The sequence below is a fragment of the Sciurus carolinensis genome, chromosome 1 (assembly GCF_902686445.1).
Source record: "Sciurus carolinensis chromosome 1, mSciCar1.2, whole genome shotgun sequence".
In the NCBI taxonomy this organism is placed as follows: Eukaryota; Metazoa; Chordata; class Mammalia; order Rodentia; family Sciuridae; genus Sciurus; species Sciurus carolinensis.
Window position 1 is genome coordinate 3,338,683 of NC_062213.1, and position 27,666 is coordinate 3,366,348.

A 27,666-nucleotide genomic window follows, 5' to 3' on the forward strand; every position below is an offset into this window, starting at 1 on the left:
CAGACCCTGTGGGAGGGACTGTGTGGAGGGCCACTGTACCTGCCCACTTGACTTGAAGGGCGCCATGCTGACTGCCGGGCACAGTCCAGTTGCATGGCCACTGGGGAGGGCACGTGAGCAGCTGGCCCTTCCTACAAGATGCCAAGACAGAGGCCCGGCACAGCCCTGCCGCAGTGCCACTCCACCACCAGGAGGGGGCCCCGCCGAGCCTGCCCACAGCAGGAGACCCTCTCCAGAGCAGCACGGAGGCCACACATCCGCAGGGGCAGAGGTGCCCGCACACGGGGCAGAGGACACGGGAAGACCTGGAGGGCTGAGCCCTGCACAGACGTGCTGCGCCCGCGGGGCACCTCACTCACCACGGCTGCTCCGCTGACCATGGAGGCCCGCGCTGCCAGGAGGCGGCAGCAGCGCCTGGACCAGGTGGCCCTCGGGGAGCAAAGGGGGACAGCGCACAGCCAGGGGACAGGCACTCACGCCCAACCCAGGCTTCTGGGCACAAGTCTAAGAGGAAACAACCCATGGGACGCTCGGGGTCGGTGTGCAGCAGTGAAGCCACTGGACACCTCACAATCCACTCCGCCAGTGCGGAAGGCGCGCGGGGAGGGACGGAGCAGCCGAGGCGGAGGCGTGGCCAATCTGGGACGGGCCTGCTAGCGCTAAGGTCTAAGCTAAGGTCTCAGGTGGGGACAGCGCTCCCCTGGGGAGGCAGGGAGGGCAGCGCCCATCCAGGCCTCAAGCAGCGAAGCACCCCTGGCCTCTGCCACCCTGTCCCCGCGCCTGTTTCACAAGAATGTGAAACAGTTGGACAGCTGCCGCCGCCCGTTGGGACGAGGGGAGCCTTGCGAGACTGCCTCCCGTCTTCCACCCGTCTTCCATCGCCTGCCCCGTCCTCCCACCAGAGGGCCACCAGGAGGCAGGGCTGGTTGAAGACGGGGCACGCGGGCTATGCCAGGGCATCGCCAACCCACCTGCCCTAACGTGTGCCCACTGGGCCAAGCTCTCGGCCTGCAGGCCCTGCCCCCTGCTGTCAAGCCCAATCCCCTTGACTTGGCGGGGATCCAGGACCCCTGCCAAACCAGTGCACCAACGCCCAAGTCCTGCACGTGGCGTGGGCCATGGCAACATGCCTGCCCAACCCACTCAGTCACCAGGGGGTCCACACTGGCCTGACACCTGAGGACGCCGGGCTCCAGGGACGGCCGCCTGCTTCAGAGGGGCCTACGCAGCTACCCGTGTGGGACGCTGTGGTGTCCCTTACCTACAGTCAGCGCGTCGAACAGCCGGTGTATGACACTGGTGTCCTTCACGATCCCCGACTCCTGCACCCTCTTCACAAAGTCGTCCAGCTGCATGTGCTTCCTGGGCAGCTCGAAGTGCTTTACTGGGTCGTCCACCTTAGGGGCCTCGCCCGGCCTGTCCAGCACCTGGGTGATGAGCCTCTTCAGCTCGGGCGTCCGCTCGACCTGGGCGCGCTCAGGGACTGACATGGATTCCACCATCCCCTTTACGAGGTCTTCCGGGAAAATCCGTATGTCCGTCTTGTACAGGTTCTGGAAATCCGCGAGGGCGCTCAGCAGCTGCCCCTGCAGGAGCTGGATGAGCCCACGCAGGTAGAAGTATCTGGCCAGGAGCAGGGAGTTGTCGGGGGCCAGAAGGCCCATGGCCTTGCTCAGCAGCGTGACGAAGTCGGCGTGGTAAGCCTGCACGCACTGGCTCACCAGGGGGAAGTGGATCTCCGGGATCTTGAAGGTGTACGTGGACTTGGGGGCCACGCTCAGAACTAAGAAACCAAGGGCAAGGAGCGAGTTAGCACAGCGCTGCCGCGAGAACAGGCGGGCCCAGGACTCAGAATAAAGCACTGCGCCCCCAGGACAGGCCCTCATCCTGCTTCCAGGCACCTGAGAAGAGCAGCAGCCAGACGTGAAGATGCTGAGGTGCAGGACTAGAACCCCGCTGGAACCCTGGCTGGGCTCTGAGGAGGCCTTTCATCTCTTCCCCCGGCAGTGCCGGGGACTGGACTCGGGCTCACACGAGCCGGGCGAGTGCTCCACCGAGCTGCCCAGCCCAGGGTCCAGCCTTCTCAGGACCCGTTTCCTTGGCCTTAGTGACTGGGAGTGAGCATTATGAGTCCCACTTCACAGGCGGAGAGTGAGGTCTCTGCCGCCCAGGTTACTGTCCCAGGGACACAGCTCCTAACTGCTGGAATTTATTCAGCTTGTGCCCCACACCAATTCCATCGATAGCCTTGGGGCCTGGGGGCCTCCAGGGGCTAGCCGCTGACCAGGCCCCAGGCTCCTCTTCTACCAGCAGCTCTATGGGGCTGGGGACCGGAGGAGGCAGAGGCCGCCTTGCCACAACAGGCAGCCCCCTGCAAGTGGCCCTCCCCAACAGTCTGCCTTCTGATGCCTGTACTGGCTGCAAGGCTGAGCCGCTGCAGGGCGACGGTCCCGTCCCTCACTCGCACTGCCCCGCCACACCAGCACCAGTGAGTCACAGCAGGGTGCTGTGCATGCAGCTTCCTGGGCTTCCCGCACATTCACCACAAGGCACCGTGGGGTTCCTGCCACCTTAGCCTGAGACAGGCCACCAGGGTCCCACACGGGCGGGTGGTGGTGCCGGACCCTGACAGTCTTTCCACACTGTGAGCAGAAGAGGTTCCATCCTGTGGCAGCATGGAGAGGGGACCTGAGGGTGAAGAGTGGGCCTCATATGCACACACTTTGCTACCGCTGTGTGGAGACGGCCCGAGCTCCCATGCCAAGACTGCCAATGCAGTTCATCTGCCAGGAGCTCCAGGCTGATGCCCGGTCATGCGTGCACACCTTCACGACACTGAGGCAGGCTCCAGGGTCCCTCTGCTGGGAAGTGGGTTCCCCAGGGATGCCCAGGACAGCTCAGCCTCCCTGTCCACCCACACGTGCATTTAGTGCCTGAGAGTCAGGTCACTGCCCAGCCCTGCTGCACTTTACCGTGACCCTGAACCCCATGTGTCTGTCCTTGTCTCCATCCCTGGTCTGCCTGCTGCAGGGGCAGGGGTGCCGGTCCTTCAACCCCAGCCCCTAGGAAGCACCTGGTACTTGGGCACCAGGGGACCAACAGGTGTTGTCTCCCATTAGACACCTACACACGTGACCACACACTTCGCACACACACTCAGGCACATGCGACTCACAGTGCATACGTGGGGAGGACATCTAGCTGCGTGCCGCTCTGGCAGGGGCTCTGGATCATGTTTTGCAATAGATGTGGCTCACACGACACACTCTGAGACGTTTCGGGTAATCACGCTAGATTTAGCAAACTGGGCTTCTAAGACCCTGCCTTTCCTCCAGGGAGGCCAACGGGAGGCAGGGCGGCGCAGGCGCAGGAAGGGCGGTTTCCTCACCTGGGTCGCTGTGTCTGCAACTTGCAGGATCCATTATCCGCAGGGACAAGTTCCTGGGCAGCGGCTCAGACAGGGTGATGTCCTGCAGGTCGGGCATGCTGACCACCATGCGCCTGTGGGTGACGTGCAGGGGCGGGCATCTCCGCGAGGCCATCTTCTCCACGGTCGGTCTTCGTGGGCTTATGAGCATCCCATTGATTCTGGGGGAAAGCAGGCTTTGCTTTAGAGACCCAGAGAGGACTGAAGAGCAGCCACTGCGTCCCCTGCAGCGACGGCTGTGGGACAGCCTTGCACCGCAGTGGTGACGGCACGTCACCTGCAGCTGGCCCAGAAGCATCCACAGCTCAAGATCAGATAAACATCAGGAAAGGACAGAGAAGAAGCCAGGCTCTGAGGAAGGGGAAGGCGGGGGAGAGTCTGCTCAGGCATGTGCTCAGAGCATGTGACAGGGACACAGGCGCGTGGCTGTCACCAGTTCAGTGGGTTTCCAAACACCAGACCCTTCCCAGGTGCCACCCTAGCACTCAGAGCCCCGGAGAGCTGTGTCCAGGGCAGGGACGAGGCACCTGTCCTCCTCCGACTGCGTGTCCAGGTCCATCTGAGCAAAGGCGTCCATCGTTCTGTTGAGCCGGGCTTTTAGAAAAGAGTGGAACGTGTAGGTGTCCAAGACCTGCAGCAGATGAGACGGGGGTGCCGCGTGAGGGCCCTGGGGTCTGCCCCGCCTGCTGAGCCCGCAGCACTGCTGAGGACCTCTCCAGTCCCCGGAACCGGGAGCCTCCGCGAGCTGCCCTGTGCTGACAGCAGCCTCAGCTCCTCGCCTGCCCCTCTAAAATAAGCAGCCACTGCACTCGAAAAAAATCACAGCACATACAAAAGCCACCCTGCCACCACAACACTGTGCTGCACATCTGTGCACCACCGGGGGGGCCCTCAGCGTCCCCCCAGCCCTGCACCCCACACCGTGCACACTGCCTGCCACACCCGCTACCGCCAGGCTCCTCCGCCAGGCTCAGGAGCTTTTGAAGGGGACCGTCCAACACCAGGGCCTTTGCTTCTGCCTGGACACCTGCTCTCTACTGACCATGACACATGGGCAAGAGGCCTAGAGGAAGATGCTAGCAGGTCCACAGGCCTCCCCCAGCACTGGCCAGAAAAAGAGGGAAAAGGGACCAGATCCACACTGGAGTACTGAGGTCCAGAAAGGGACAAGCAGGAAACCTGAAATGTCGGCAGAAAAACAGGAAGCCAGAGGCCACACAGAGGCCAGGATGAGCACTCCTTGGCCGGCTGAGCACCTGCAGCAGCACGGTAGCCCAGCCCACAGCCAAGTGGGACTGCAAAGCTGGCCCGAGTTCACTATGAGCCCAGAGGAGGCTGCCAGGGAGCAGAGACCAGAGGAAGGGCTGGGAGCCCAGCGGAGAGCCGCCGGGCATGCAGCAAGGCCTGGGCACCTCCGCCACAGAAGGGCCCGGAGCTTCGCACTCTGGGCTCTCTCCTCTGGGCCTGGTTTCCTCCTCCGCCTCTCCCGTCACGCTCCATGTGGCGGCATCCTGTGTTCTCACACCCAGACAACAGGGCAAGGAGAGGGCAGCTGACAGCGGTCCTCACACGTGCCACCTACAGACGCTGTCGGCCACACAGCACGCCCGCCAACGGAGGACGCCAGAACACACAGCAAAACAAACTGCAGCGGCCCGAGGAGCAGGGAGCGGAGGCTGTGGCTGGGCTCCTCCTGTCTCAGGTTCTCGCCGACTTCTCACCCCACACCAAGGGCCGGGCCAGCAGAGCTCAGGCTGGGGGTCACGCTGGTCCAGCAGCCCCCGGCCAGGCCCCCGGGAGGGACGGGAGGCTGCCCAGAGCCTGGGGAGGGGCGCATGCGACCTCCAGATGCAGGGCATGGTCACACAGGTGCACACATCTGTCACAGTCCACCAAACCCTGCACTGAAAATGGCTGCAAGTTCATGTGTAAAATATATTCTAGAAGCTGATGGATAGTAAGGATCCAAAGGTACCATGTGGACGGGGCCGTGGCTCAGTGGTGGAGGCTTACCTGGCACGAGTCAGACACTGGGCTCGCTCCTCAGCACCACATAAAGACAAACAAACAAAACAAAGGTAGAGCGTCCATCTACAACTAAGAACATTTTTTTAAAAAGGAACCATGCAGAGCCAGGCAAGGGGGCCACACCTGCAACCCCAGCAGCACGGGAGGCTGAGGCAGGAGGATCTCCAAGCCAGCCTCAGCAACTTAGTGTCTCAAAATGCAAAATAAAAAGGGCTGGGGTTGTGGCTCAGTGGTAGAGCACCTCTGGGTTCAACCCCCAGTACCAAAAAAAGGAACTATGAAGAAACAGACCTTTTAGAAAAGCGAACACACTTAATACAATATTAACATCTTCAAAAACATTCATTCTGGAAAATGTTTAAGAACAGAAAAGAAGAACACACCGAGCCCCAGCCAACGCCACACCTCTCACCTGCTTATAAAATTGCTGGTCCCCTGCCGCCCTGGTCTTGAGGAACTCTTCACTGTTAAACACTCTGTGTTCATAATTCAAGTGATCCTTCACTTCCCTGAAAGAGGGGGACAGTCCAGGTGCCACAACAGTCAGGACTTGTGAAAACACTGCTTTGGTAGCAGGAGGCCAAGACTCACACTCTGAAACCTGCTCTTCAGAGAGGTCAGTCTAAGCCCCCGAGAGAGCATGCGTGTGGACGGCAGCCATCAGCCACCGTCCTGGCAGCTGTCCCCAGCCCGCACCCTACAACCTCAGGGGAATGTAAGTCCAGGGACCTCAGCACATGGTCTCCCAGACTTAAGTACGATCCACAAACAGGATCGACGGGCTCACAGGCCACACCAGCACCTGTCCACACCTCCCTCCCTGAGAGGAAGAAGCAGGCCATCCGCAGGACACAGGGCTTCCTGATCTGTCACTGTGTTTTCTGCTTTTTTATCAAATCATCAATCTGGGGTGTTTAAAGAGGACAACCACCGTGACACGGAACGTTCCACCTTCAGGGAACAGAGGAAAACAGTACCAGCCTGCCTGTAACCGGCCCTCCCTCCGACTGTCACCGCTTCGTGTGAGTAGACGCGTCAGAAGAACACGCCATGACAGTAAGCTTTTGAGATAATCAGAGCACTGGCAAGTCAGCGGCTCTGCTAGCCCCTCCCGAGAGCCAGTGGCGGGCACCCTCGGCTATTGAGGGCGAAGCAGCCGGACGAGCACCGTGGGAGGAGGAAGAGGGGGAGGAAGGCAGGCAGGCCTGGAAAGCACAGGAATCCCCAAGTGGTGGCGGCTCCCCAAACGGCCACCCACACAGGTCGGAAAGCGTCACCAAGCCCACACCCGCTGGTTCCTCGGCTGCTCGGCCTGCTCCAGAGAAACGTGAGGGAGGCAGGAACCGGCAGTGGCATCTGGCAGAGGGATCTACCAGAACTGGGAGGAGGAAGACTCCGGGGGCTAATCCCAAGCGTCCCCTCTGGCCTGGCGACTCCCCTGCAGGTGGCTTCACTGTCTGGCCCACAGTCCAATGGAAACGCCCCCTGCCCCTTCCCCGTGCAGGTGTCTTGGGCAGCACGGGCACTGGCCCCACCCTGGGCCAGCACAGGCTCACGACCTGCTCTCCCGGCACCTCCCCGGGGTCCCTCAGAGGCAGCCCTCCACATGGCCGCTGACCGGGAGATGGACAGACGAGGCCAGGCAGGGTCAGAGGACAACAGCAAGCCCCCTAGAGCTGCTGATGGTGGTGGTCACAGCAATCATCTCACGCTGGCCAAGTGACCTCAGTGCCCTGGGCTCTGGGGCCACTGTCACCAGGAAGCCAGAGACTGGATGGCTGCCCTCTCCCGGGTGCTGGGCAGGCCCCTGCGATACCTGAAGATGCCCACGAGCAGCTGCAAGGTGACGTGCTGGATCTGGCAGTTGAGGGCCTGCTGCCAGGCTCGCGTGCGGGCTCGGCCCTCGTTCAGGTCTGTGCTGGAGCCCAGGTGGGCAAAGTGCAAGTCAGGGTGCAGCTGGAGGTTCTGGACCCTGGGAAGAAGCAGACACAGCTGCACGGCTTGAGCATGCTGGCTGTCACCAGGCAGGCGGACACGTCAGAATGCTGGGATGCCTGGCAAACACTCCGGAGGCGGGCGGGTCATTAACAACACACACGGAGGAGCACCCTCTTCTCCAACGTTCACGCGGGAAGGCTTGGACCCTGCGCACCTTTGTCCCTGCCCTGTCCTCCAGATCCCAGGCGCTGCCCCGTCAGGACACCATAGGACTTCTTGTTGGGCTGCTCCAGACTGGCCAGGCAGGGCTGCAGCAGGGACGGGCACAGCCCTGGTGGCTCTCTCTGTGTCCCTACCAGGCAACATCAATGCCCCATGCCTGCACCGAGCAGCCTGGCTGTCACCTCTCTTGGCCCAGCCAGGGATGGTCAATGGCTCACCTTCAGGTCTTCACTCAGGGCAGGGACTCAGTTACTGCTGTCCACCCTGAGCCACCATTAAACACAGGGCCCGGCCTTCCCAATACCACCCTGGGCTGCACTTTGAGAGGGACTTTGGCCATCAACCAGCACATCTGCAGGTTTAAATATATAAAATTGACACAGCCAAGACGGACTTGCTCTGCAGCTACTCCTCAGCACCTACTAGGTACCAGGCATGGCTCTGAGCACTGACCACAGCAAAGCCTCTGCCTGCCCGGAGCTTCAGGTGGGAAGAAACAGAAAAACAGACAGAACCACTACAAACAGGAGACCACAGGGAGGTCAGGCAGAGATGCCAAACCATGATGGGCTAGCCTCGGCAGGTGAGATGGGGTGGAGAGCTACCCCAGGAGAGGACCAAAAACCGAGAGCGAGAGGCGAGACCCAAGGGCAGGAGCAGATGGAGTGCGGCAGGGGAGGGGCTCCCAGTCGCCTGGGCCCTGCGTGGCTCCAGCCCAGGGCAAGGCTGCAAGACCAGGTCCAAGGGGTAGAAGAGCCAATGCAGGTCTGGCTGTGGCTCTGGGCTCACTCCTGCTGTGCCAAGAAGCTGCCCCAGTCCTGGCTAACCTAACCCCTCAGACGTCAGGGGACCATGCGGCCTGGCAGGGTCACGACACCTGCAGTGCTGCTGTTCATGGGTATCAACCCAGCCTTTCACCTGACAGAACACAGAACAGAGAGCCGGGCAGGGAAGGCAACGCCAAGGCCTCTCAGGAAGCCTCACGCTGCCACAGTGGCGGCCTATGCTCCCACACTTCCTGCTGCAGGCCCAGCTGTAGGGAACACACCCTAATGGCGGCTGCACCCTCGTGGCAACCTCCTCCTCATACGTGGCCTGGAGGAGAAGGCTGTCCCCACTGCCTCCCCAGGACGCCTTCCTTCCCTACCATCCACGTGCTGGGTCCCCATCCCTGCCAGGCAGGAGGTGCTGGAGGCAGCAAAGAGGCCATGACGGATTGCGACACCCAGGGCTTCCGGAGGCTGGGAAGAAGGCTGCTGGCCCTCATTCCTTCTGGCCAGCATACGCGCTCCCATACATGGGCCCCGCAAGGAGAGCCCACGCAGCCTGGCCACAGGCGTCGAGGCTCAGAACAGATGCACCACTGGCCGAGATCCAGTAGTTCATGCTTATGAAACAGTCCTCCGCAAGGCGTGCATTTATATTCTGGAACCCAGCAACGCAGACGTGGGCGGGAATCCTTAACCAAGCAAACACCTGAGGAATTCCAAGAACTGGCAAGGTCAGGGGAACAGCTCCTGCTTATCAGAAAGTAAATGGGACAAGTTTCGCCTTCCAGGTTCCCATGGAGAGCGGGTAGGGGGCGTTCCCAAGCGAGAGCACTTCACTCCTGGGCACAAACCTCCAGGCGCCTGCAGCAGCCCACCCACAGAGCCGCAAGGACAAGGGGCCGGGCTCTCCCCAGGCTTGGCTGGCAGGCCTCCTTACTGCTTAAGAAGGCAGGAAGGCAACAGGTGGGATCAGCACAGATCAAGCATCCCTGACCCAATACGCAGGGGTTGGCGATGCAGCGCAGAGGCGGGTGCTGGCCCCGCGCAGGGGAGGCCTGGGCTTGACCCCAGCACTGGGAAAGTGCTTGGACCAAGAGTTTCAGATTTTGGAATATTTGCAGGAACATCATGAGATACGTTGGGATGAGACCCAGGTCTAAACAGGAAATTCATTCATGTTTCATGTGCACCTTACACACGTGGACTGAGGTTCTGTTTACAATATTCTCAGTGAAACTGCGTTTTGACTGTGACCTGTCACATGAGGTCAGAGGAGGACTTTCCCACTTACGTAGTGAATATCAACACTCAAAAAGTTTTGGACTTGGAAACAGTTCAGATTTCAAATATTTGGATTAGGAATGCTTGACCTGTACTTTGAAGACACCTTCCAGGCAGGTAAGATAACCAACACCCAGAGGCAAGGCAAGGTCGGAAACGTCACAGCAAAGGCACCGAGGCAGCCACGCTCCTGCTCCCAGGCTTCTGCCCCTCTGTCCTCTGATTCCCCCAGAAAACGGCAGGAAGGGGGTAGATCCCCAATGACCTAAATACAGCCACAGCCCCGGCCCCAGCAGACCCCAGGACAGCCTAGCTGTTTGCCAAGAGGCCTGAGCACAGCCACTGTGTCTCCTCACTGTCCCCACACCCTTGGGCCACTTCCGTGGCTCACAGGTGAGGTCTGAAAAGCAGCACGTGTACTGTACCTTTGTATACAGCCCCAAGGGGAAGGTGGTCAGCAGCTCTGGGCGGTGACAAAAGGTCACCCCCTCGGCATCCACTGGATGCTGTCAGAGGGCAGAGGCCACCAGTGTCTGTCACTAGTACCCAGATCCTGCCCATCTCCAGCATTCATGAATGAATGAACCAAGAAGCAACCTCAGAGGTTAGGGTTAGGGTCAGGCACAGGGCAGGGGGTGGGCCGTACTCCAGGAGATGTGCCTGTCCCATGAGCCTGTTGGGCCATAACTGGTATTTTGACAAGATTAAAGACAAATCACTTGTACTTTAAAATATTTACGAATAATTGCCAAACTCTAAATATATAAAACACTCTCAATAATATAAAACTGGAAAAGATCCTCAAACGTGTAACGGAACAAAGATGTTCTCACACACAGGCTCTTCGCTGTTACCTCTGGACAAACGTCTGTGCCGCCAGGAGGGGGATGTCGGGAATGTCCCGGTCACAGTCCGAGGACTTGCAGCAGGTGACGCTCCCGTGATCGATATCTATCAGCACTAAGCCGTCGGCTTCCTGGAAGGAACAAGGTCTTTAATTCGGATGCACTTTAAACACACATTGCACCTGCCAGGGCCAGACCGTCTGAGCTCCCACCTCACGCACACAACCTGGTACGGTCTCCACAGGAATCCCGCGCGGCCCCAGCGACCCGGGGGCTGAGGCTGCGGCCGCGTCCCTCCTTGGCACACTCGCGCCCGCTCCTCGCCCTCTTCGCTCTCAGTACAGCTCAGCAGCGCTCACCACAATCAGGTCCTGTCGCCACCGCCACCCATCCCCACACTGAAGCGCGCACCCTGTCAACGCCCCATCAACAGCCCTCCCCGCGCCTCCTCCCACTCCCCCGCGCCCCACCGCACTTCCGCTGCTCCAAGTCTGACTACTCAAAGGGCCCCAGACATGTGGATGCTCAGTGTCTTCGGACCTGCAGGTGTCACTTTGCACAGCACTTCCAGGCTCAGCTGAGCCGCAGCATGGTCAGAATCCCCTTCCACGCCACACTGAATGCCCCATGGCATGATGACCGCTTGCCTTTCCCCGAGTCCAGAGCCTGCTGCAAGGAGCCCAGTACAGACACGGCATGGACTACTTCATGGAGTCCTGCGGAACATTCCAGAACTCCAGAAGCACGCCCCCAACATAAGCAGGGTCTGGGCTATGGGACACACCGTGTGGAAGTCTTCAAACATGCACACAGGTTACTTGTACAGTCTTATCTGTGACAAAACGCACAGATCAGGCGAGCAGCACCCGATTTCTCTGGGGGCAACCCTGCCTTTCAACCTGGGCCCCGCCTCTTTTCAGGTGGCACAGGAAACACATGCAAATGCCAGCCTCCTCTGGGCTCAGAGTCTAGTGGGGTAGACGCACAAAACCCAGGGCACACGGCACTGCCCAGTGTGATGTGGGCCCGGCAGGGTCTGCGTGCTGAGGAGGCAGGGCTGCTCTGGGATCCCTGCGGCTCCCTCCTGCGGGGCCGTGGCCTGGAGGACATGAAGCACCCCCGGAGGAGCCGGGATGCGTTCAGTGGGGCTGCCTGTCGGCTGGAGTGGCCACGTCGAAGCCAAAGAAGCCTCCCTCCGCAGAGTGGACGAGAGGGACTCCCAGGGACACACAGAAACTGGGCTCTGCATGGCCCGCAGGTGACACTTTTCTGTGTCTTCCCCAGGTCTAAATGGCCTTTCCTGCTGCGTGCTTTCCCCCGTGACTCGCTGGGTTTGGTGTGAACACAGGACTTGCTGCCCCTCGTGGGAGGGACCAGTGCTCCCCGCCTTTCTGCAAGCATGGGTAAAGCGGCTGGGGGCAGAGATCTGCCTTAACCTCCAGGAACAAGGGCTACAGGGGACAGGAGTCTGGCGACAGGCTGCCACCAGCCTGCAGACAACAGCCAGGAGCAGTGACGTTCGCTGTGCCCTCTGTCTGTCCATACAAGGTCGGTCAAATGCAGACCATCCTGTACGGCTGGCAATAAGCACACGCAGAGGCCGGAGGCTCGATCCTGGGAAGGAAGGCACGGCCAGACCCAAAGGGCCACCCGTTCACACCTACGGGAGAGCCAGGATCAGCAAGACTGAGGAGAGCCGGCCCCTGTGCACGCGGGCAGGCGCGCACCCGGTGCTGCCACGGAGAGGCGCCGGCAGCCCCACACGCCAGGCCCAGCCGTCCTCCGCTTGGCAGTCCCGCCTCTGGCACACGCCCAGAAGAAACGAACCCAGGCCTGCGTGGCCGCGGCAGCAACGCTCTGGCCACCTACCACGCACCACACGGTCGGCTCGGCCCAACGCCCGTTGAGAACCCTCAAGCTGGACGCCGTCCATCAACTGTACCAACAGGCATGAGGAACCCCGCTCAGCAGTAAGAACAAAGTGCTGAAGGACACCACGACAAGGAGCGTCTGCAGACGCGCTAAGTGAAGGGGCTGGGACCCCACGTGGACGGACCCCGACAGCAGCCCGCCACGGGGTCGCCACCAGGGCCGGGAGGGCGGCAGTGGTGGAGCACCCAGGGGCCTCCTGCAGGTGGTGAATCGGCTGAATACGTGAAGAGTCACTGGCCTGCAGACGTCAGTGGAGCGGGCTCTGAGGCGTGTAGACTGCCTCTCGCTGACCAGATGCCCTCACCCGCTGTCTGCTGGCCTCCGCAGTGTCCGTCACGGACCTACCACAGCTCACCCCTTAGACATGACCGTCTCCAGTCAGCACGCCACCGCTCACGGGCACCCACTGTGTGCAGTGCCGCCCCACAGCCTCCCTGATCCCCACCCCACGGCGAGGAAGCTCACCACAGCCCTCCTGAGCAGCGGCCCCTGGATTCCCAGGCCCGGACCCTCCTACACTGTGCGCATCACAGCACCTGGCTGTGCGTCCTTCCAGGAAGAGGCTCTGTAGCATCAATGAACACTAAAGCGGAATCAAAAAACCGAAACTAGAAAGTGTGTAGCAATAGCAACAGCCACCAAGTACAAGCCCCAGCCGCACCCCGGGGCGCAGGATCTTCCTTAGCCGAGCCCTGCTCTCAAGGACATGTCCTTGGCCCACTCAGAGGAGGACATGAGGCTCAGCAAAGCAAGGAACTTCCCGAGGTAGGACTGTGGGGAGGCAAGGCCCATAACTGGGTTCCACTGACTCCAATGCCTGCGCTCTACTCACAGGGTCCACTGACCGGCTCTGAGCTCACGGGACGGGGAAGCACGTGAAGGCTCTGCAGCTTACAGTGCTGCAGGCTCAAGCCCACCGCGTCGAGAGATGATGGCGAGAACAAACAGGAAAGGGTGCCACAGGTGGCACAGCCCGAGCACAGGAGCCTCGGCATGCAGCGGGCTCCACGCCCCTGCAGCGCTGGCTAGGCTTTCTGTCTGTTCACCCTGTTGTGCTGGGTGCTGGGACTGAGCCAGGCCTGTGCACACTAAGCATGAAGCACTGTCCAACGCGACTCCCCGGAACCCCTGATGGACGCACAAGAACTTACTGCTCCACACCAGATGCTCTATACCTGACCTTGCTGACTTCCCCAAAGTGGTCCAGGTGGCAGCCCATGAGAAAGGACGTGGGCGCCATGATGAAGTCCAGCATCTGAGCCGACAGGATGGGCACGAAGGTGTGCTGCCACTGCAGCGGGTGCAGGTAGACCATGAAGCACTCGGCGACGAGCGTCAGCAGGGCCCAGTCGGAGGAGAAGAACACGATCCGCTGCTCCGTCAAGATGCAGGCCAGGATCTGGGGGGTCAGCGTCCCGTTTACACGCTTCCAATGGGCTTGGTGAACCACCACCCACAGAACCGAGCGCGGGCATCACCCCGTTCCGCCACTTGTCAAAACCAAGGACCCCAGGGACCCCACAAGAGCCCCACATGCCAACGGGGTGCTGGGGTGAGGGCAGCTCTGAAGCAGAAGCAAGGCCGGGAGCAGCCTGGGCTCTGCGCAGCTGGCTCCTCACCACCTCCGGCCAAACGCTGCCCATGCCATGGTGCCCCTTGGCAGAGGTGCCTGGCCACCCACCTGCAGCACCTTCTCGGGCCTGAAGCACAGCAAGGGCAGGTGAAGGTCCAAGTCGATGACGGGGCTCTGGGGGTCCGCTGGGGAGGGAAACACGACCTGCAGAGGCTTCATGTTGAAAACCTGTGACAACCAAGGCCACAGCTGGTTCAGAAAGGGCTCTCGGTGAGGCCGAGACGCACTGAAGGTCACCATTTTGGTGTAGAAAACATCTGAGTTAGAAACCACTTTGGAAGACTCGAGTCACCACGTCAAGTCACAGAATAACACACTGGTCCAGAGACCTGCACAACTGCCCAGAGCCTCGCACACGAGTCCAGTCCTTAATGACCTTTTCTTAGTAAGCGTGCTGCCTTCAACTCTCAGTCACAACCTAGTCCCTGGCAAGACAAAGGTAAGTCACAACCCAAAAGTTAGTCCTGGCCAGCACAAATTCTAAGTCCAGCTTGTTTGAAGCATCCTTGGATATTGTGATATTCTTAGTACCTATTATCTATTCTCAGCATTTTCCAATTAATAGTCAAAGACCCTCAAAGACTTGCATTTCAAAAAATGTAAGAAAGACCTTTTGTTTTCCTAAATGACATTATTTTGGAATAATGCTCCAATTCACAGAATGCTGGGTGAGTGAAGGACCCAGTTGGGGGCTGGGAGACTCCGAGGGGAGGAAGGTGTGCTCCCTTCCAGAGAGGGAGCACCCAGGGCAACCGCATGCAGCAGCAGAGGGCAAGATGAGGGTCAGGAATGAGGTGAAGCGGGCAGACCAGTGCTTCCCAAATCACCCGCCGGGAAAAGCTGGCTGGCCAGAGTGGAGTGGCAGGCACACGGCCAAAGGGGCAATCGGCGTGAAAGGGGCCCACTGGGCGCCAGTGCCGCTGGACACAGGGTGCAGAGAGGACGGTGCGCTGCCTGCCGCCGGGCACGTGGGGAGGGCAGCACAGAGGTCAACAGGCCAGGGCCGCAGCACGAGCACTCCTGGACGCCACGCAGGTGCTGCTGGGCTCACGGCAGAGCAGGCATGCAGACCTGCTCGCTGCTCCGGACCTCACCGAGCACTGCCGAGCTGGCAGGACGGAGGCACAGACCTCCGTGGCTGGACAAGAGACTGCCACGAACCCAAGACCCAAACTTCTCCAGAACCCCGGACTTCCTGAGCACCGGCACGGCACCAGGTGGAAGTGCCACGCTGGCCTGGTGGCACGGGCTGCAGCCAAAACGTGGCAACCAAAAACACGGTATAAAAACGCCTTCAGGCCGTGCGTATACGGTACACGTGAGACACAGACAGACCTGCGTTCAGATGGGTCCCGTTCACAAGGCACCTCACGCACCTGCAAACATGCCAAGATCTGGAACACTTCAGGCCTGCACTGTGGACACGGGTCCTCAGCCTGCACCCACGGAACAAGGGTGTTCCGCGCTGCGGGGCCTGGGGAAGGGAGGCCAGCCGCCCAGCACCTGCACTGGAACGCTCTGGTGGGACCTTCCATGGGTTTGGAGTCATATTGAATACATACATTTTAGTCAGGCACGGTGGCACAGGCCTATAATCCCAGCAGCTCGGGAGGCTAAGGCAGGAGGATCGTGAGTTCAAAGCCACCCTCACAAAAGCAAGGTGCCAAGCAACTCAGTGAGACAGACCTGACTCTAAATAAAATACAAAATAGGGCTGGATGTGGCTCAGTGGTCAAGTGCCCTGGGTTCAATCCCTAGTACCAAAAACAAACAAACAAAAAAAAACTAAAAACACACACACACATTTTAAATTCAGGATCACATGTCTTCCTCTAAGAAAAATTTATTTTTTAATAGCCACAATTTTAAAAAATGTAGAGGACCAAGATGTATATGTATAATCTAGAAGGGACTAATAAAGTGGAACTCAACTTGCCATGTACTGAACATTTCAAGATGTTTAACAGATGCCCCCAAAAAGAAAGAAAAGAAGAAGGAAGCAGGAGAGGTGGGTTTGGAAAGGGCCGCGTCCCACGCTGCTTCTCTCACTCAGCAGTCTATCGTTACCCAACAACAGGGGAGCAGGACGCCACTTCTCCAACCCGACCTCACCCGAAAGCCCCATGCCGGGGCAGCCAGCGACACTTCCCCAAACAGAGCCCAGTGTGGGAACATTTGTCCACTAATCAGATGACCCAGTGGCACTTCCGAGAATGACAAAAACATAAAACCAGTTATCAGACAGGAGACATAGTAACAAACACGATGCCTGTTATTTAAGACAAACAACAGGAGAACTGCTGATTTATGCAAATTATTCTACTGAAAGAAAGGCTGGGGTTTCTATTTCCTGCATAGTAAGAGGTGAACAGGTGGATGCTGCAGTTCCCCACGACATGCCACCAGGTGTTCATGGTGAGGGCTCAGCCAGCCCAGGCCTGATATTCCACTCTCACCTCCAGAAAGAGCACGAGGATGCTCTGTAAGGACCGAAAGCAGCGCTCCAAACCCAGCGGAAACCTGGGAAGCAGCATAAGACACTCAAGCCATCTTCAACATATTGCTTTACTATTTGCAAAGAAAAAAGGTCATTAAATTCCAGATTGACTTGCCAAATGGAGCGGTCCAGGCGGTGGAGTAGGTATCAAGGACAGTCTCGCAGCGAAATCTTTTATGTGATTGTCAACTTCAAAATCGTTACAGAGCTTCAGATGAGTCAATAAGCTGAAAAAACAAAAACCAAGTCGCTATCACCCTTGGCCTTTCTAATCAAGCTGGTCTCCTTCAGGGTGTCCTGGGCAATTCCAGAGCCTTCCCCACAAGTTATGGGAGGGTGGCTGGGGCTACCTGGGAGGGACACGTGAGGGGCAGGTCTGAGGGAAGGCCTCGTCATGTTCTGGCTCTTGCTCTGGTGCTGGGTAGACAGGTTGTGTTCGATTTGGGAAAAAATGCTGCAACTGTATTTTTCTGCATGTATGTTACACATCAATAAGAAAAAAAGAACCAACGGTATCTTAAAGGAAAGTCCTTCAGAACATTTGTTTCCAAAATGCATTCCAACTTTTTTCAAGGATGTGATTTAAAAACAATGAGCCCCCAGGCATGGGAGCACACACATGTAACCCCAGTGACTCCAGAGGCTGAGGCAGGATCTCAAGTTCAAGGCCAGCCTCAGCAACTTAGTGAGACCCCCAACAACTCAGCAAGACCCTTCTCAAAATGGAAAATAGAAAGGGCTGGGGATGTGGCTCAGGGATAAGGCATCCCTGGGTTCAGTTTCCAGTGCCATGAAGATCATATATGTACACATGTACATGCATACGTATGCAGCTCTTTCTTATATTTACACATACCAATGTGCAAAAGGGGAAGTGGCTGCCTGGGACAGAGGGACTGGACTCAGAGCTAACCAAAGAGGGTGCATCAAACCTGGGGAGGGACAGGACTCCCTGTGTCAGTCATAGTGGGGGTCACGCAGTGTGCTCATCTGCCAAAACGCACCTTACCTATACTTAAAGGGGCGGGCATTATTGCAGTAGGTCTACATCAACCTCAATAGGTTGACGTTCAGAACTTCACAGGTAAAAGTGCAATTGTTGGTATCTGCAGGGGGCTGATGCGAGGACCCCGCAGAGGCTAGGTCCTTATGGACAATGATGATATTTGCAGAGAACCCTCCGGGCCTCCGTGCACTTTGTCACGTTAGCTTTACTCCCAAACCTGACACCACATAAGTGCCATGTCAAATGTTCTGGGACTGATGACAGGGGCGTCTGCACCTGTTCAGGGCAGACACAACTTTTCCCCAGACATTTTCAATGCACGGTTGGTTGACTCAGGATGCAGAAGCCACTGGCATGGAGGTGACTACATGGGTTAAGGGACACAAAACCAGAGAGGAAGCAGGAGCCCCCTCTGAGAACTACGAGGGTGTGTGGTCTGCCGTCCCAGTGGACAGATCCATCTGCCTTCTTGTTGGCTTCGGTCATTCATCCGATAGATGTTTGTGAGGTCGCAGGTGGTGCTACACTTGGGTTCACGTCAGTGACAACCCGGCCCTGAAGGCAGTGTGACTAGGAGGGAGGATGACCCTGGCTGGGGAACCACACGAGGACATGAAGGCCACCACTGAGCGTCCAGGGCTGGCTGTGTGACGGCAGTGTCCAGTGGGGTCCCACGGGGTCAGGCAGTGACTCAGGAAGGACACCGTGGCCTGTCATTCCCCCACAGTGGGTCTGGACCTTTCTTCCCACCATGCTGTGAGCCTGCTACGTGCCCAGCAAATTCAAGTGCTTTTATTTTCACTCTAAGTAAGAATAGTTATTCAGGGGACAGCAGCAGGATTTGGAGATAATTCAATATTCCTCCACATTTTCATTTATTGTAAAATATCTGAGAGCATTCACAAAAAATTTAAAAAGAAAAAACTACCCATAATCTATGGCACAAGGAAGCCTATTCCCACCCAAGGGGAATATCTGAACTATGAATTCTTCCACATATGAACCCCAGCAGACGAAGAGGCCCCTCGAAATGGACACCCACTGCCCAGCCCCACCGGGCGTTGCCGTGTTCACCCCACTGGCTGTGCAGCCTGGCTCGAGCCCGGTGCCCCCAGAGAGGAACTCTTCCCTACACGTCTGCCTTAACACCCAGTGGGAGGGCACTGGAGCCAACCACTGCAGCACCCAGCAAACGCCACCCTGGGCCAGGACCCCGCACGAGGAGTGAAGCGAGTTGGCAGGGTGTGCTCCGGGGAACACAGGTTATCAGCCAGGAGGCGTCCCGACTGCAGTTCCCTCGCCAGCTGGGTGCCAGCGTCACTGCAGACAACCCTGCACTTGCTCAGCGCACTGGGCCAGTCTGCTATGACCCACGGAGCGCTCTACGTCTGTGGCAGCGTAAGGGGGCTCTGAACTATGCTCAGACCAGCTATGTTCTAAACGGCAGAGCGGGAAGGTGCCAGAGTCCTCACTAAGGCCTCCGTGGACCTGACGGTAACTCCTGCTCAGCCAACCAGCCATGCAGTGGGTCCCTGGGGTCCAGGCACAGGGTCTGAAACCAGCGTCCCTGACAAGCAGTCAGCACCAGTTTGGTGACTGCCACAGATGGCCCTTCAGGGCCTGCCCCTCAGGCTCTGATACAGCCCAGCTCCAAGGCCGTAGCCTCATGGCTCGAAGGCAATGGCTCCGACACGGGGTTCTGAGGACTGGGGCACGTCCACACTCAGGGCCGCCGCCTCCCACATCCCAATGACCTCCAAAGAGGACAGGACCGTGGGCCACAAAAGCCTCCGACCTCTCGGATATTCTTTACGATCCCACTGTCCACTCAGCAGAAGCAGCAAGACCAGCAGGAGCTACCCAGAGCGGCCAGTGTTAAAAGCCAAGAAAACACTTCAGAACAAAGAGCCGCCCGGTGTCCTCAGACAGCCAGGAAGAGCTTTTCCTGATACACGTCTATTCAAAACACAGAGTAAAACCCTCCATATCGACTCCCTCCACAGCTTGGGGTCAGCTCCCACCTCCTGCCACTGCGTCCCCACACTCGTCGACAGAAGAAACCTGGGTTTTCAGAAGAGCTCCTGCCGCCAGCCCCCACGGCCAGCCCCCATGGCCAGCCATCACCCCTGCCCCAGGCTCAGGGGACAGCCAGATGACCGCAGGGACCCAGCTCACCAGGAGAGGCAGTCCTTGAGGGAGTTGTAGTAGGGGCATCTGGAGACCACGCACACCGCGAAGGGCACGAAGCAGCCGGCCGCGCTGGCGGTCAGCCCCGACGGCTCCCAGTGTGCCCTGCCGTTGTAGAAGCAGCACTCCTCCTAGGGAAGAACAATGGTCACCCGTCACCTCCCAGGCCAATGTCCACAGGGCCCTCGGAGAAGCTGGACCTCCAGGTGCTGGGGCCCCGCAATGAGACGCACACCCACCCTGGAGAGGCCGACGGCCTCGGGATGAGGACACCAGTCAGACCTCAGCAGGACCCAGCAGGGACCAGGCTCTGCTCCAAAAGACAAGACCCCAGGGGCAGCAGCAGGGGCGTGGCGAGGGGCGGGGTCATGCAGGCCCCTCTCTCCAAGGAGCTGCTCTCAGTGGGTCTCAAGTGACTCAAGACTGGGCTCACCAACTGGGCCTTGAGGGAGGGACGTTTGCTTGGGGGTTTTGTTTTTCATTTTGTGTAGGGACAGAGGGGCATGATGACAGCTCGAGTGTGGGTTCTATGTGACTCTGAGGCACTTATAAGATATCCAAGCACAGGAGAAGCCAGGAGACGGCCGGCACAGGAGAAGCCAGGAGACGACCAGCACAGGAGAAGCCAGGAGACAGTCCTCATTTGTTTGTCCACCAACATTCAATGAACATCCACTGCTGTCGGGTGGGGTGGCCCAAGTTCAAACCCTGGTGTCTGTGTGACCTTAACTCGTCTGTGCCACTGTTCTGTCTATAAAGTGGGGCTGACACTAACAGTCTGTACCCTTGCTCACTGGGTAAGGGTTAAGTGAACCACACAAGATGCTCAGGCCGAGGCAGGGCCGGGCTGCTCCCACGCGGGGGCTGTAGCTGCTGGGGCAGTCAGAGGGAGGCAGGGGTCACCCCGAAGTCCCCCCGTCTGCACTGCCCATGAGCATACAGGGGCAGAGTCATCTGATTATGTCTTGTGCCCAGACACCTGGGTAGTCTTGATGGAAGCACAATGGGACCAAGAGAGGAACACCTCGGGCCTCTGGGGGCTGAGGGGAGCTGGGTTCAGGCAGCCCTCTCCACTGTGCAGACCTCAGAGAAGTGCAGCTGGCTGTGGCTCCCGGAAGCGTGTAGTGGGGCACGCGCCCAGCCTGCAGCACTGGCGGGTCCCCCGGGGAGTCCCGAGGGCCTGGAAGCATCGAGGAGCACTGTGACCCTACAAGCTTCCCAAGGCCAGCTGATCGCCACACCGGAGCCTTGCCTGGTCAAGCCAACACGGGAACAAAGTGTGCTCAGAACCCTACACCCAGGCAGCCTGCTCAGCAGGCAAAGGACACACGTCTGTCAGCGGACAAGTCAGATGTGGACCGCCCGTGGAAAAAGGAATGAAGCCTGGCATATGCCATGCTGTATTGGCCCTGAGACCTCTCACGAGGCGAAAGGCACCCGACACACAAGGCCCTGCAGCACACGACTCCACACAGTGGAATACTCAAGACAGAAAGAAGAGGGGCACGGGCGGAGGGAAGCGGCAGTGAGGGCCTGGCCGGCAGGGGCCTCGGGAGACAAAGGTCTCCTGGAAATGGAGGTTGCAGGAGTTTCGAACTTCAACACGATACTGCGTCCTTCACCGCGAGGCCCAGAGGGAAGCAGCGGGCACCTACGTGCAGGGGCCGGTAGTACTGGGCAACCACACCGTAAGTTCTGTTCCCGCAGATGTCCGTCAGCACCAGGAAATGCACCTGGTCCTCCTTTGGTTCAGAGGTCACGCGCAAGCCCCCTGTAGGCAGAAGAAAAGAAAGAGGCTCATTCTGCCTGTGGTGTCCACTAGAAGGCCAGGGCCACTCATGGACCAACCTTTAGGTGCACAACACACCCCAGGTGCCAATGGTCCACAGGGTGCCTTGAGGCCCAGGATGGGCTCGCTCCTCCATGCTACTCTAGTGGGTCTGGGTCCCCAGCCCACAGCAGCTTCTTTAGAGCCACTATGGCTCTGAGCAACTGGTGTGTGCGCACAGTAGGGCCAACACTGACAGGATCAGAGATGCACCTCCTGGGCACAGCAGCCCAGGCCACACCTGCTCCCCAGTTGAAACCTTGTGACCAGGAAACGGCATGAGGCTCTCGACTGGAACTAGAGAGGAACTTGGGCCAAGCCCTCAGTCTGAGTGTCCGGCACTCCATTTTGAAATTCTTAACAGCAGAGAAAAAACGAAGCCCAGAAACACAAATGGGGCGCTCAGGGACAGAGTCAAACCGGTGCTCCTTGTTCCAGAAAAGCAGAGAAGGGGGCTCCACAAACTCAGGGTGAAAGCCCTGCAGGCCTACCGGATGCAAGTCAGCCCACCTGCCAAGGGCTTTTAAGTCAAAGTGGAAAAGCCCGAGCCTGCCAGCTCGCGTGCCCGTGGCAATCCCACAGCCTCTCTCCCTGGACTCGGTTTTCCAGTGATTCAGATTTCCCTTTAGCTTTCAGCCTCCCCACCTGAGAACACGGAATCCCATGAACCCACCCTGGGCGCAGCAAGGGCACTGGCTCAGCTGCTCACCCCACCGTCCTCAGCATGGGGACGTAGAGGAAGAGACCACGCTGCGGCAAGCTAGCACAGGCCACGGTCTGCCACCCGTGTATGGTACCTGGGAAGCACAGCTGGGGCAGGGCAAGGAGGTCCACGCCACCAGGGACGCTGATGCCTTCAGAATCCAGCCCTTTGGGGTCCCCTGGGACCCCCCTCCAGGGCTCCATTTTGGGCTTCTCTCTCCTCTTCCTGAAGGAGCGCCTTCTGGCTTTCCCTAGAGTAGCGCAGCTTGCACCAGCCACCTGACCGTCCTCTTTACTGATAAAAGGAGGCACGAAAACAGACAGAACCTCTGGGTCAAGTGAAGAAAGGCTTCTGATTCCCCTTTTCTGAGCAACCTAAAAAAGAGAAAAACAAGCATCACTGCATATGTGCATCTTCCTTGTGGATGTTCTTCCTCACTCAGCAGCCCCCACCCAGGGGCCTCTGCCTCCCCAACTCAAGTGGTTCCACGTTGTCCTTTAGAGGTGTCAGCAAGAGTGGCTTTCCCACCCAAGGCTCATGTCAGTGACGACTGCCCTGCAAGATCCTCTCTGGAACTTCCCAGGCCCTGCATCCAGGCAAGCCACATAATCTCCTGGTGCTTGGTGCTTCAGCTGTAGAGCACGGACAGCCACCCCCATGGGAGGCACTGCAGATCACAGTCAGGTGCTATGATCCAAAGACCTGAGTTCAAAACCCAGCTCTGTCCTGAACAAGTCACTTGGCCCTCTGAGCTTCCCTCTCAAGTGGTGAGTGCAGGGAACAAGGACAGTCTACATGTAGGTCAAGAGCTGAGCCAACAGGGAAGCCCCAGGAAGGCAGGAGCCACCAGCATGGGGAGGCCAGAGGGCAGACACAGGGAAGGGCTCCATACATCAAAACCTCTATGCAAACACAGCCCAGGTGCCAGGCCCACTGGCCATCACTCACATGGGCAGCTGGACAGAGGAGCGGGGAAGGCTCTGACAGACACGGGCCAGAGACAAAGCCTCCTCCACTGCCCACAGGGTCCCTTGGGATAGTAAAAGGGGGATGCTTGGACTGAATTCTTTAGAATTTTAAGTTGGTACAAGACTTTTTTGTACCTTTAGTCTCTCCATCTCCCCCAAGTTCTGCAAAGAGGAGGAGGAACACAACCTCTCCTTCCAAACAGCGCATGACAGTTCCCACCACAGAGCAGGGCAGGCACGCAGGGCTGCCAGGTTGGGTTCGGATCTTCCAAAGGACTTGGGCAAAACGCAGCCCCTGAGACAAGCAGGCAGCTCTGGTGCTGAGCTAGCTACACCTACCCCGACCTGGAGTTCCTCATACACAGGATACAGGACAGGAGGCAGCTGGCAGGGTTGGGGAGTGGGCACTCAAGGGTTTCTGATGGATAACAGGAGGGCCGCACTGTCCCCAGGAGTGAGGAGGCTCAGCGGCAGAAAGAGCAAGCCAGCAGCCGACATTCCATAGAGTCCACAGAGCAAGGGGAGCCCGTGCCCCGCCCCGCCAGGGGCTTTGGCAGCATGAACAGCTCAGTAAGCACCCGACACTCAATTCTGCCAACAATCTGTTTATATTTGGGGGAAATACACTGGGAGGAACAAAGACCAAACATGGGAACCCATATCACTGTGTCATCTGAAAGTCTCTCAAGTCCCTCACATGAAAGGTATTTCTCCAGTCTCATGAAACCTCCTCTAAAACTTTCCCACCAAAATCCACAGCTCTGACCCCTTAGCTGGAAACGTGAGTGTCTGTATCTTCCTCCCACAGAGTTATAGACATAAAGACTGCTCTTTCCTGAAGGGATAAGCAACCCAGTGCCACTGTTCACAAATAACAACAATGTACTACTAAAGGAAACACCAGGACGGGAAGGCACTCCCCATGACGCCAGGACGGCAAGGTAACACCCCTGCACAGCCCGGGACACTTCCTTCCATTTTTCCTATATCCAGACTGAACTCAGGACCTATCTTCACCACACAGTCAAGGATTCCAATGGCGCCCTCGACTGTCCACCTTGCTGCATGGCTGCCCTCCCCGTTCACAGCCGCACAGTCTCACTCACACATTCACCGGCCCGGGGCAACGCCCGGGGGCCGCAGTCTTTGCTGCTGATTACACAGCAACGTACAGTCTCACCAAACCCAGCTGCACAGGCCAGTTCCCTTGTAGACCACCTACAGGAGGTGAAAAGCCCAAGAGTGAGCACAGGTGATTCAGGATGCGCGGCTCACAGGCCAAGACGGCCCAAGCCTCCCCTGCCAGCCTCTACCAGGGCTTGCGGCTGCCTGCTGCTTTAGGAAGTCCCAGGCAATGACTTACTAAACCTCTCCCAGCAGCCCTCATTTCAGGTTAAACCGTTTTGTCCCATCGTCCCAGATGGGGAACACCTTTAAAAACATGAATTGAGCAACGAATATGCCACTTATGATAACTCCGAAATAATATACAAATATTTATTAGGTTCAGAATTGAAAACTTGGGAATAGTTTTTTAAAGCTAATTACAGAGTAAAAACCACAACACTGGGGGCTGGGGAGAGAGCTCAGTTGGTAGAGTGCTTGACTTGTAAGCATAAGGCCCTGGGTTCGATCCCCAGCAAACCCCCCCCCAAAAAAAAAAACACAACACCCCAACTCATTTGAGCCACAGATATATTTTCATGACTTGTCAGTATAGGAATCATCGCTAATGAAACAATGGGAATTAACAGACTTCTTAAATGCTCCAGAACCGTGCTATCGGACACAGACACCATGTGGCACTGCAATTCAAACTCGCCAAAACTGGGGGATGCAAAACCCAGTTTCTGGGCAGCACTGGCCACATTTCAGGTGCTCAGCAACTGCCTGGCCAGGGGCAACCATATGGACAGCAAGGACATAGAGCACAGGGCCATTGCCGAGCAAGTTCTGTTGGACAGTACTGTCCCAGGAACAGAAGGCCAGGCTGCCTCCACTGAGCCACAAAACCGCACCTCCACACCCCGGAACTGTGCTGGTAACCTGCACTGCAGAAGGTGCTGAGGCACTCCGGGCCACTCTGGACTCTGATGCATCTGCTCCACCACAGCCACCAAGGAAGGGGGACCCTCTGCAGGCAACAAGTGAAGGGGAAGGCACAGCAGCCCACCTCCAGGGTTCCTTGCCACCATTTCTGACAAACCAACACCCACACCACCTGAGACACAAAACATAAAGGGGACCAGGGTACCTTAACCTTAAACTGGATAATCCTCAGACCTCTGGCTTCTGTTCTCATGTGTGAATAAATGCCTGAACCACAGAGAAATGGTGATTTTAAGAAGTAAAACTAAAAATTATTTGAAAACCTTGTATATTCAAAATAGAACTGCTACAAAAAAAAACTAAATAAAATCATATAACTTGTTACAACTAACCAGTTTTATATTATTTAGTAATTGTTGATTCAGAAGTAGGGTTACTGCAGAAGTTTATCCATCTCCTTATTCTTTTTTCCCAATCCCTTGACTGTTTTCTTTCCACTCTTTACCAAACCCCTAGCAAATCAGAGTATAGCAGCAAACTGTCCCCTCTCACTGACCTAGAGGAAAGTGCAGGCTGTTTCATTCAGGAAAGTACCACTGTAAATATTCCAGTTGACTCATCCTGTGCTCAGAAGAAATGCCTCACGACGAGCAACCAAGAGACATGTTGTAATGGCCCAGGAAGCAAAGACGATGGCCTGCCCAGGAGACCACAGTAGAACCACATTGCTTCCTGTTCCAAGAAGGGGAGGCAAAGTCACTTGGCAAACTAAATCAAGCAACAGGGCATGCACATCAAAAGTGGATACCTGGCATTACAGGGGATCTAAGAGTAGGAAAAGGAAAGACATGCAGAAATAATTTCCATATAAGAGCAAGGCTTTCCACTGAAGTCAAAATTGGTTTTGTACTAAAACCTAGCAGTAAAAACTACCAAGACGTTAACAGACATTCACCAGTTAAGATAAGTAATGTTTAACTTCTCTGAGTGACATCCACTCAGCACATAGCTCACTTTTCCTGGATAGACAGCATCCCTCATGCCTCTCCTGGAAAGAGGGGAAGGGGCTCAGTGAGACTAAGAGGCACCCTGCCAGACATGCTGGGACGGAGAAAAAGGGGCAAAGGCAGATTCAAAAGAGAGCCCAGGTTCCAGAAAAGGTGAGAACACAGGAAAGAAACAAGGAGAACAAGATTTTCTAAAACTGCTGTTTCCCAGAGAAGGGGACATGAATTTGCTCTTAGGGGGGGCTAGGGTTGGAGGGGGAGCCCTGATTGTGGGGGTTACTGGTTACTGCAAGATAGAAAATCAGCTAGGCTTCATCGCACAATCACTACAGTATCTTAAGCTGCTGGTTAAACCTAAAACTTGAAATCTCATTATTCTGAGTCTACTGCGGAAGCCACTTTTTAAGAGACAATTAATCTTTGTGTAATGAAAGAAATCATTTAATCGGCTAATTGTAAGGAGGTGAACTCCGGGGGATCCTGGGGGCATCCTGAGGGCGGAGGAGACCAAAGAGGCAAAAGGGCGCTGAGAAACGCTCCAACGGGCGCGAGGCTTTTGCATCATGACAATCACCAGGTGCAAATTCAGCCAGCAGCCGCCCTGGAGAGAGGGTCCTTGGGGAGCAGAGGGGAAGGGCCCCCATTAAGGCTGTTTGGAGAAGAGCTGCTGGTCTTGGCCCCAGGCAGACTGATGGTACCTGCCCGGGCCGTGCGTGCCCACAGCCCACTCGGCAGGCGCGCCGGGTCCCCCGAGGGCGTCCTGGACTTCGAGGACCCGCAGGAGCCCGGGACCAAGGGGCGCAGAAGCGGGACGAGCGCGGACACAGCCGGTGGAAGCCCATGCCTGCCCCCGGGCGCCTGGGTGCCCCCGCGGCACTCGCCCAGGTCGGACCCCGCTCTCCACCTCGGTTTCCCCGCGGGCCCCTCACCTGCTCGAGGCCGCGGAGGCTGTCCTGAGGGGCGCCCAGCAGCGCGCACAGCTCCAGCAGCCCCGAGGGCAGCGACAGATGCTTTGGCTTGGCCTCCGCCATGGCCGGCCTGCAGCCCGCTGAGTGCGCCACGCTCGGGCGCCTGGGTCCGCCGGCGCCCTCTGGAGCCACCGCACCGCCTGGGGCCGGTCCCGAGAGGGCCGCCCACGGGGCAGGGCGGGGCTTGAGGGGGCGGGCCCCAGAGCGAGCAGCCGGGTGAGACGGGGCGGGGCTTGAGGGGGCGGGCCCAGAGCGAGCGACCCGGCGGGACGGGGCGGGGCCTGAAGGGGCGAGGCCTCCGAGAGCGGTCAGGCGAGACGGGGCGGGGCTTGAGGGGGCGGGCCCCAGATGAGCAGCCCGGTGAGACTGGGCCCTGC

The 27,666-nt window shown here is 57.8% G+C and overlaps 1 protein-coding gene across 6 annotated transcripts in view; it reads right to left on the minus strand.

The window, feature by feature from the left end:
- Dennd3 (DENN domain containing 3) overlaps nucleotides 1-27,438 on the minus strand; it is a 46,507-nt gene extending 19,069 nt beyond the window's left edge. For 5 of the 6 annotated variants that reach the window (XM_047540268.1, XM_047540258.1, XM_047540296.1 and 2 more), the window contains exons 1-13: nucleotides 27,251-27,438; nucleotides 22,392-22,671; nucleotides 21,422-21,537; nucleotides 19,755-19,897; nucleotides 16,689-16,800; nucleotides 14,125-14,244; nucleotides 13,624-13,842; nucleotides 10,521-10,642; nucleotides 7,272-7,427; nucleotides 5,868-5,964; nucleotides 3,955-4,058; nucleotides 3,389-3,588; nucleotides 1,262-1,783 (exon numbers count right to left, since the gene is read on the minus strand). In XM_047540268.1, coding sequence (XP_047396224.1) covers nucleotides 1,262-1,783; nucleotides 3,389-3,588; nucleotides 3,955-4,058; nucleotides 5,868-5,964; nucleotides 7,272-7,427; nucleotides 10,521-10,642; nucleotides 13,624-13,842; nucleotides 14,125-14,244; nucleotides 16,689-16,800; nucleotides 19,755-19,897; nucleotides 21,422-21,537; nucleotides 22,392-22,671; nucleotides 27,251-27,352 — 2,293 coding nt within the window. In that variant the 5' untranslated portion in view covers nucleotides 27,353-27,438. Of the gene's footprint in view, nucleotides 1-1,261; nucleotides 1,784-3,388; nucleotides 3,589-3,954; nucleotides 4,059-5,867; nucleotides 5,965-7,271; nucleotides 7,428-10,520; nucleotides 10,643-13,623; nucleotides 13,843-14,124; nucleotides 14,245-16,688; nucleotides 16,801-19,754; nucleotides 19,898-21,421; nucleotides 21,538-22,391; nucleotides 22,672-25,870; nucleotides 26,047-27,250 lie in introns of all 6 variants that reach the window. The other variant, XM_047540305.1, reaches the window with a different exon arrangement.
- Between the last annotated feature and the right edge of the window lie 228 nt (nucleotides 27,439-27,666).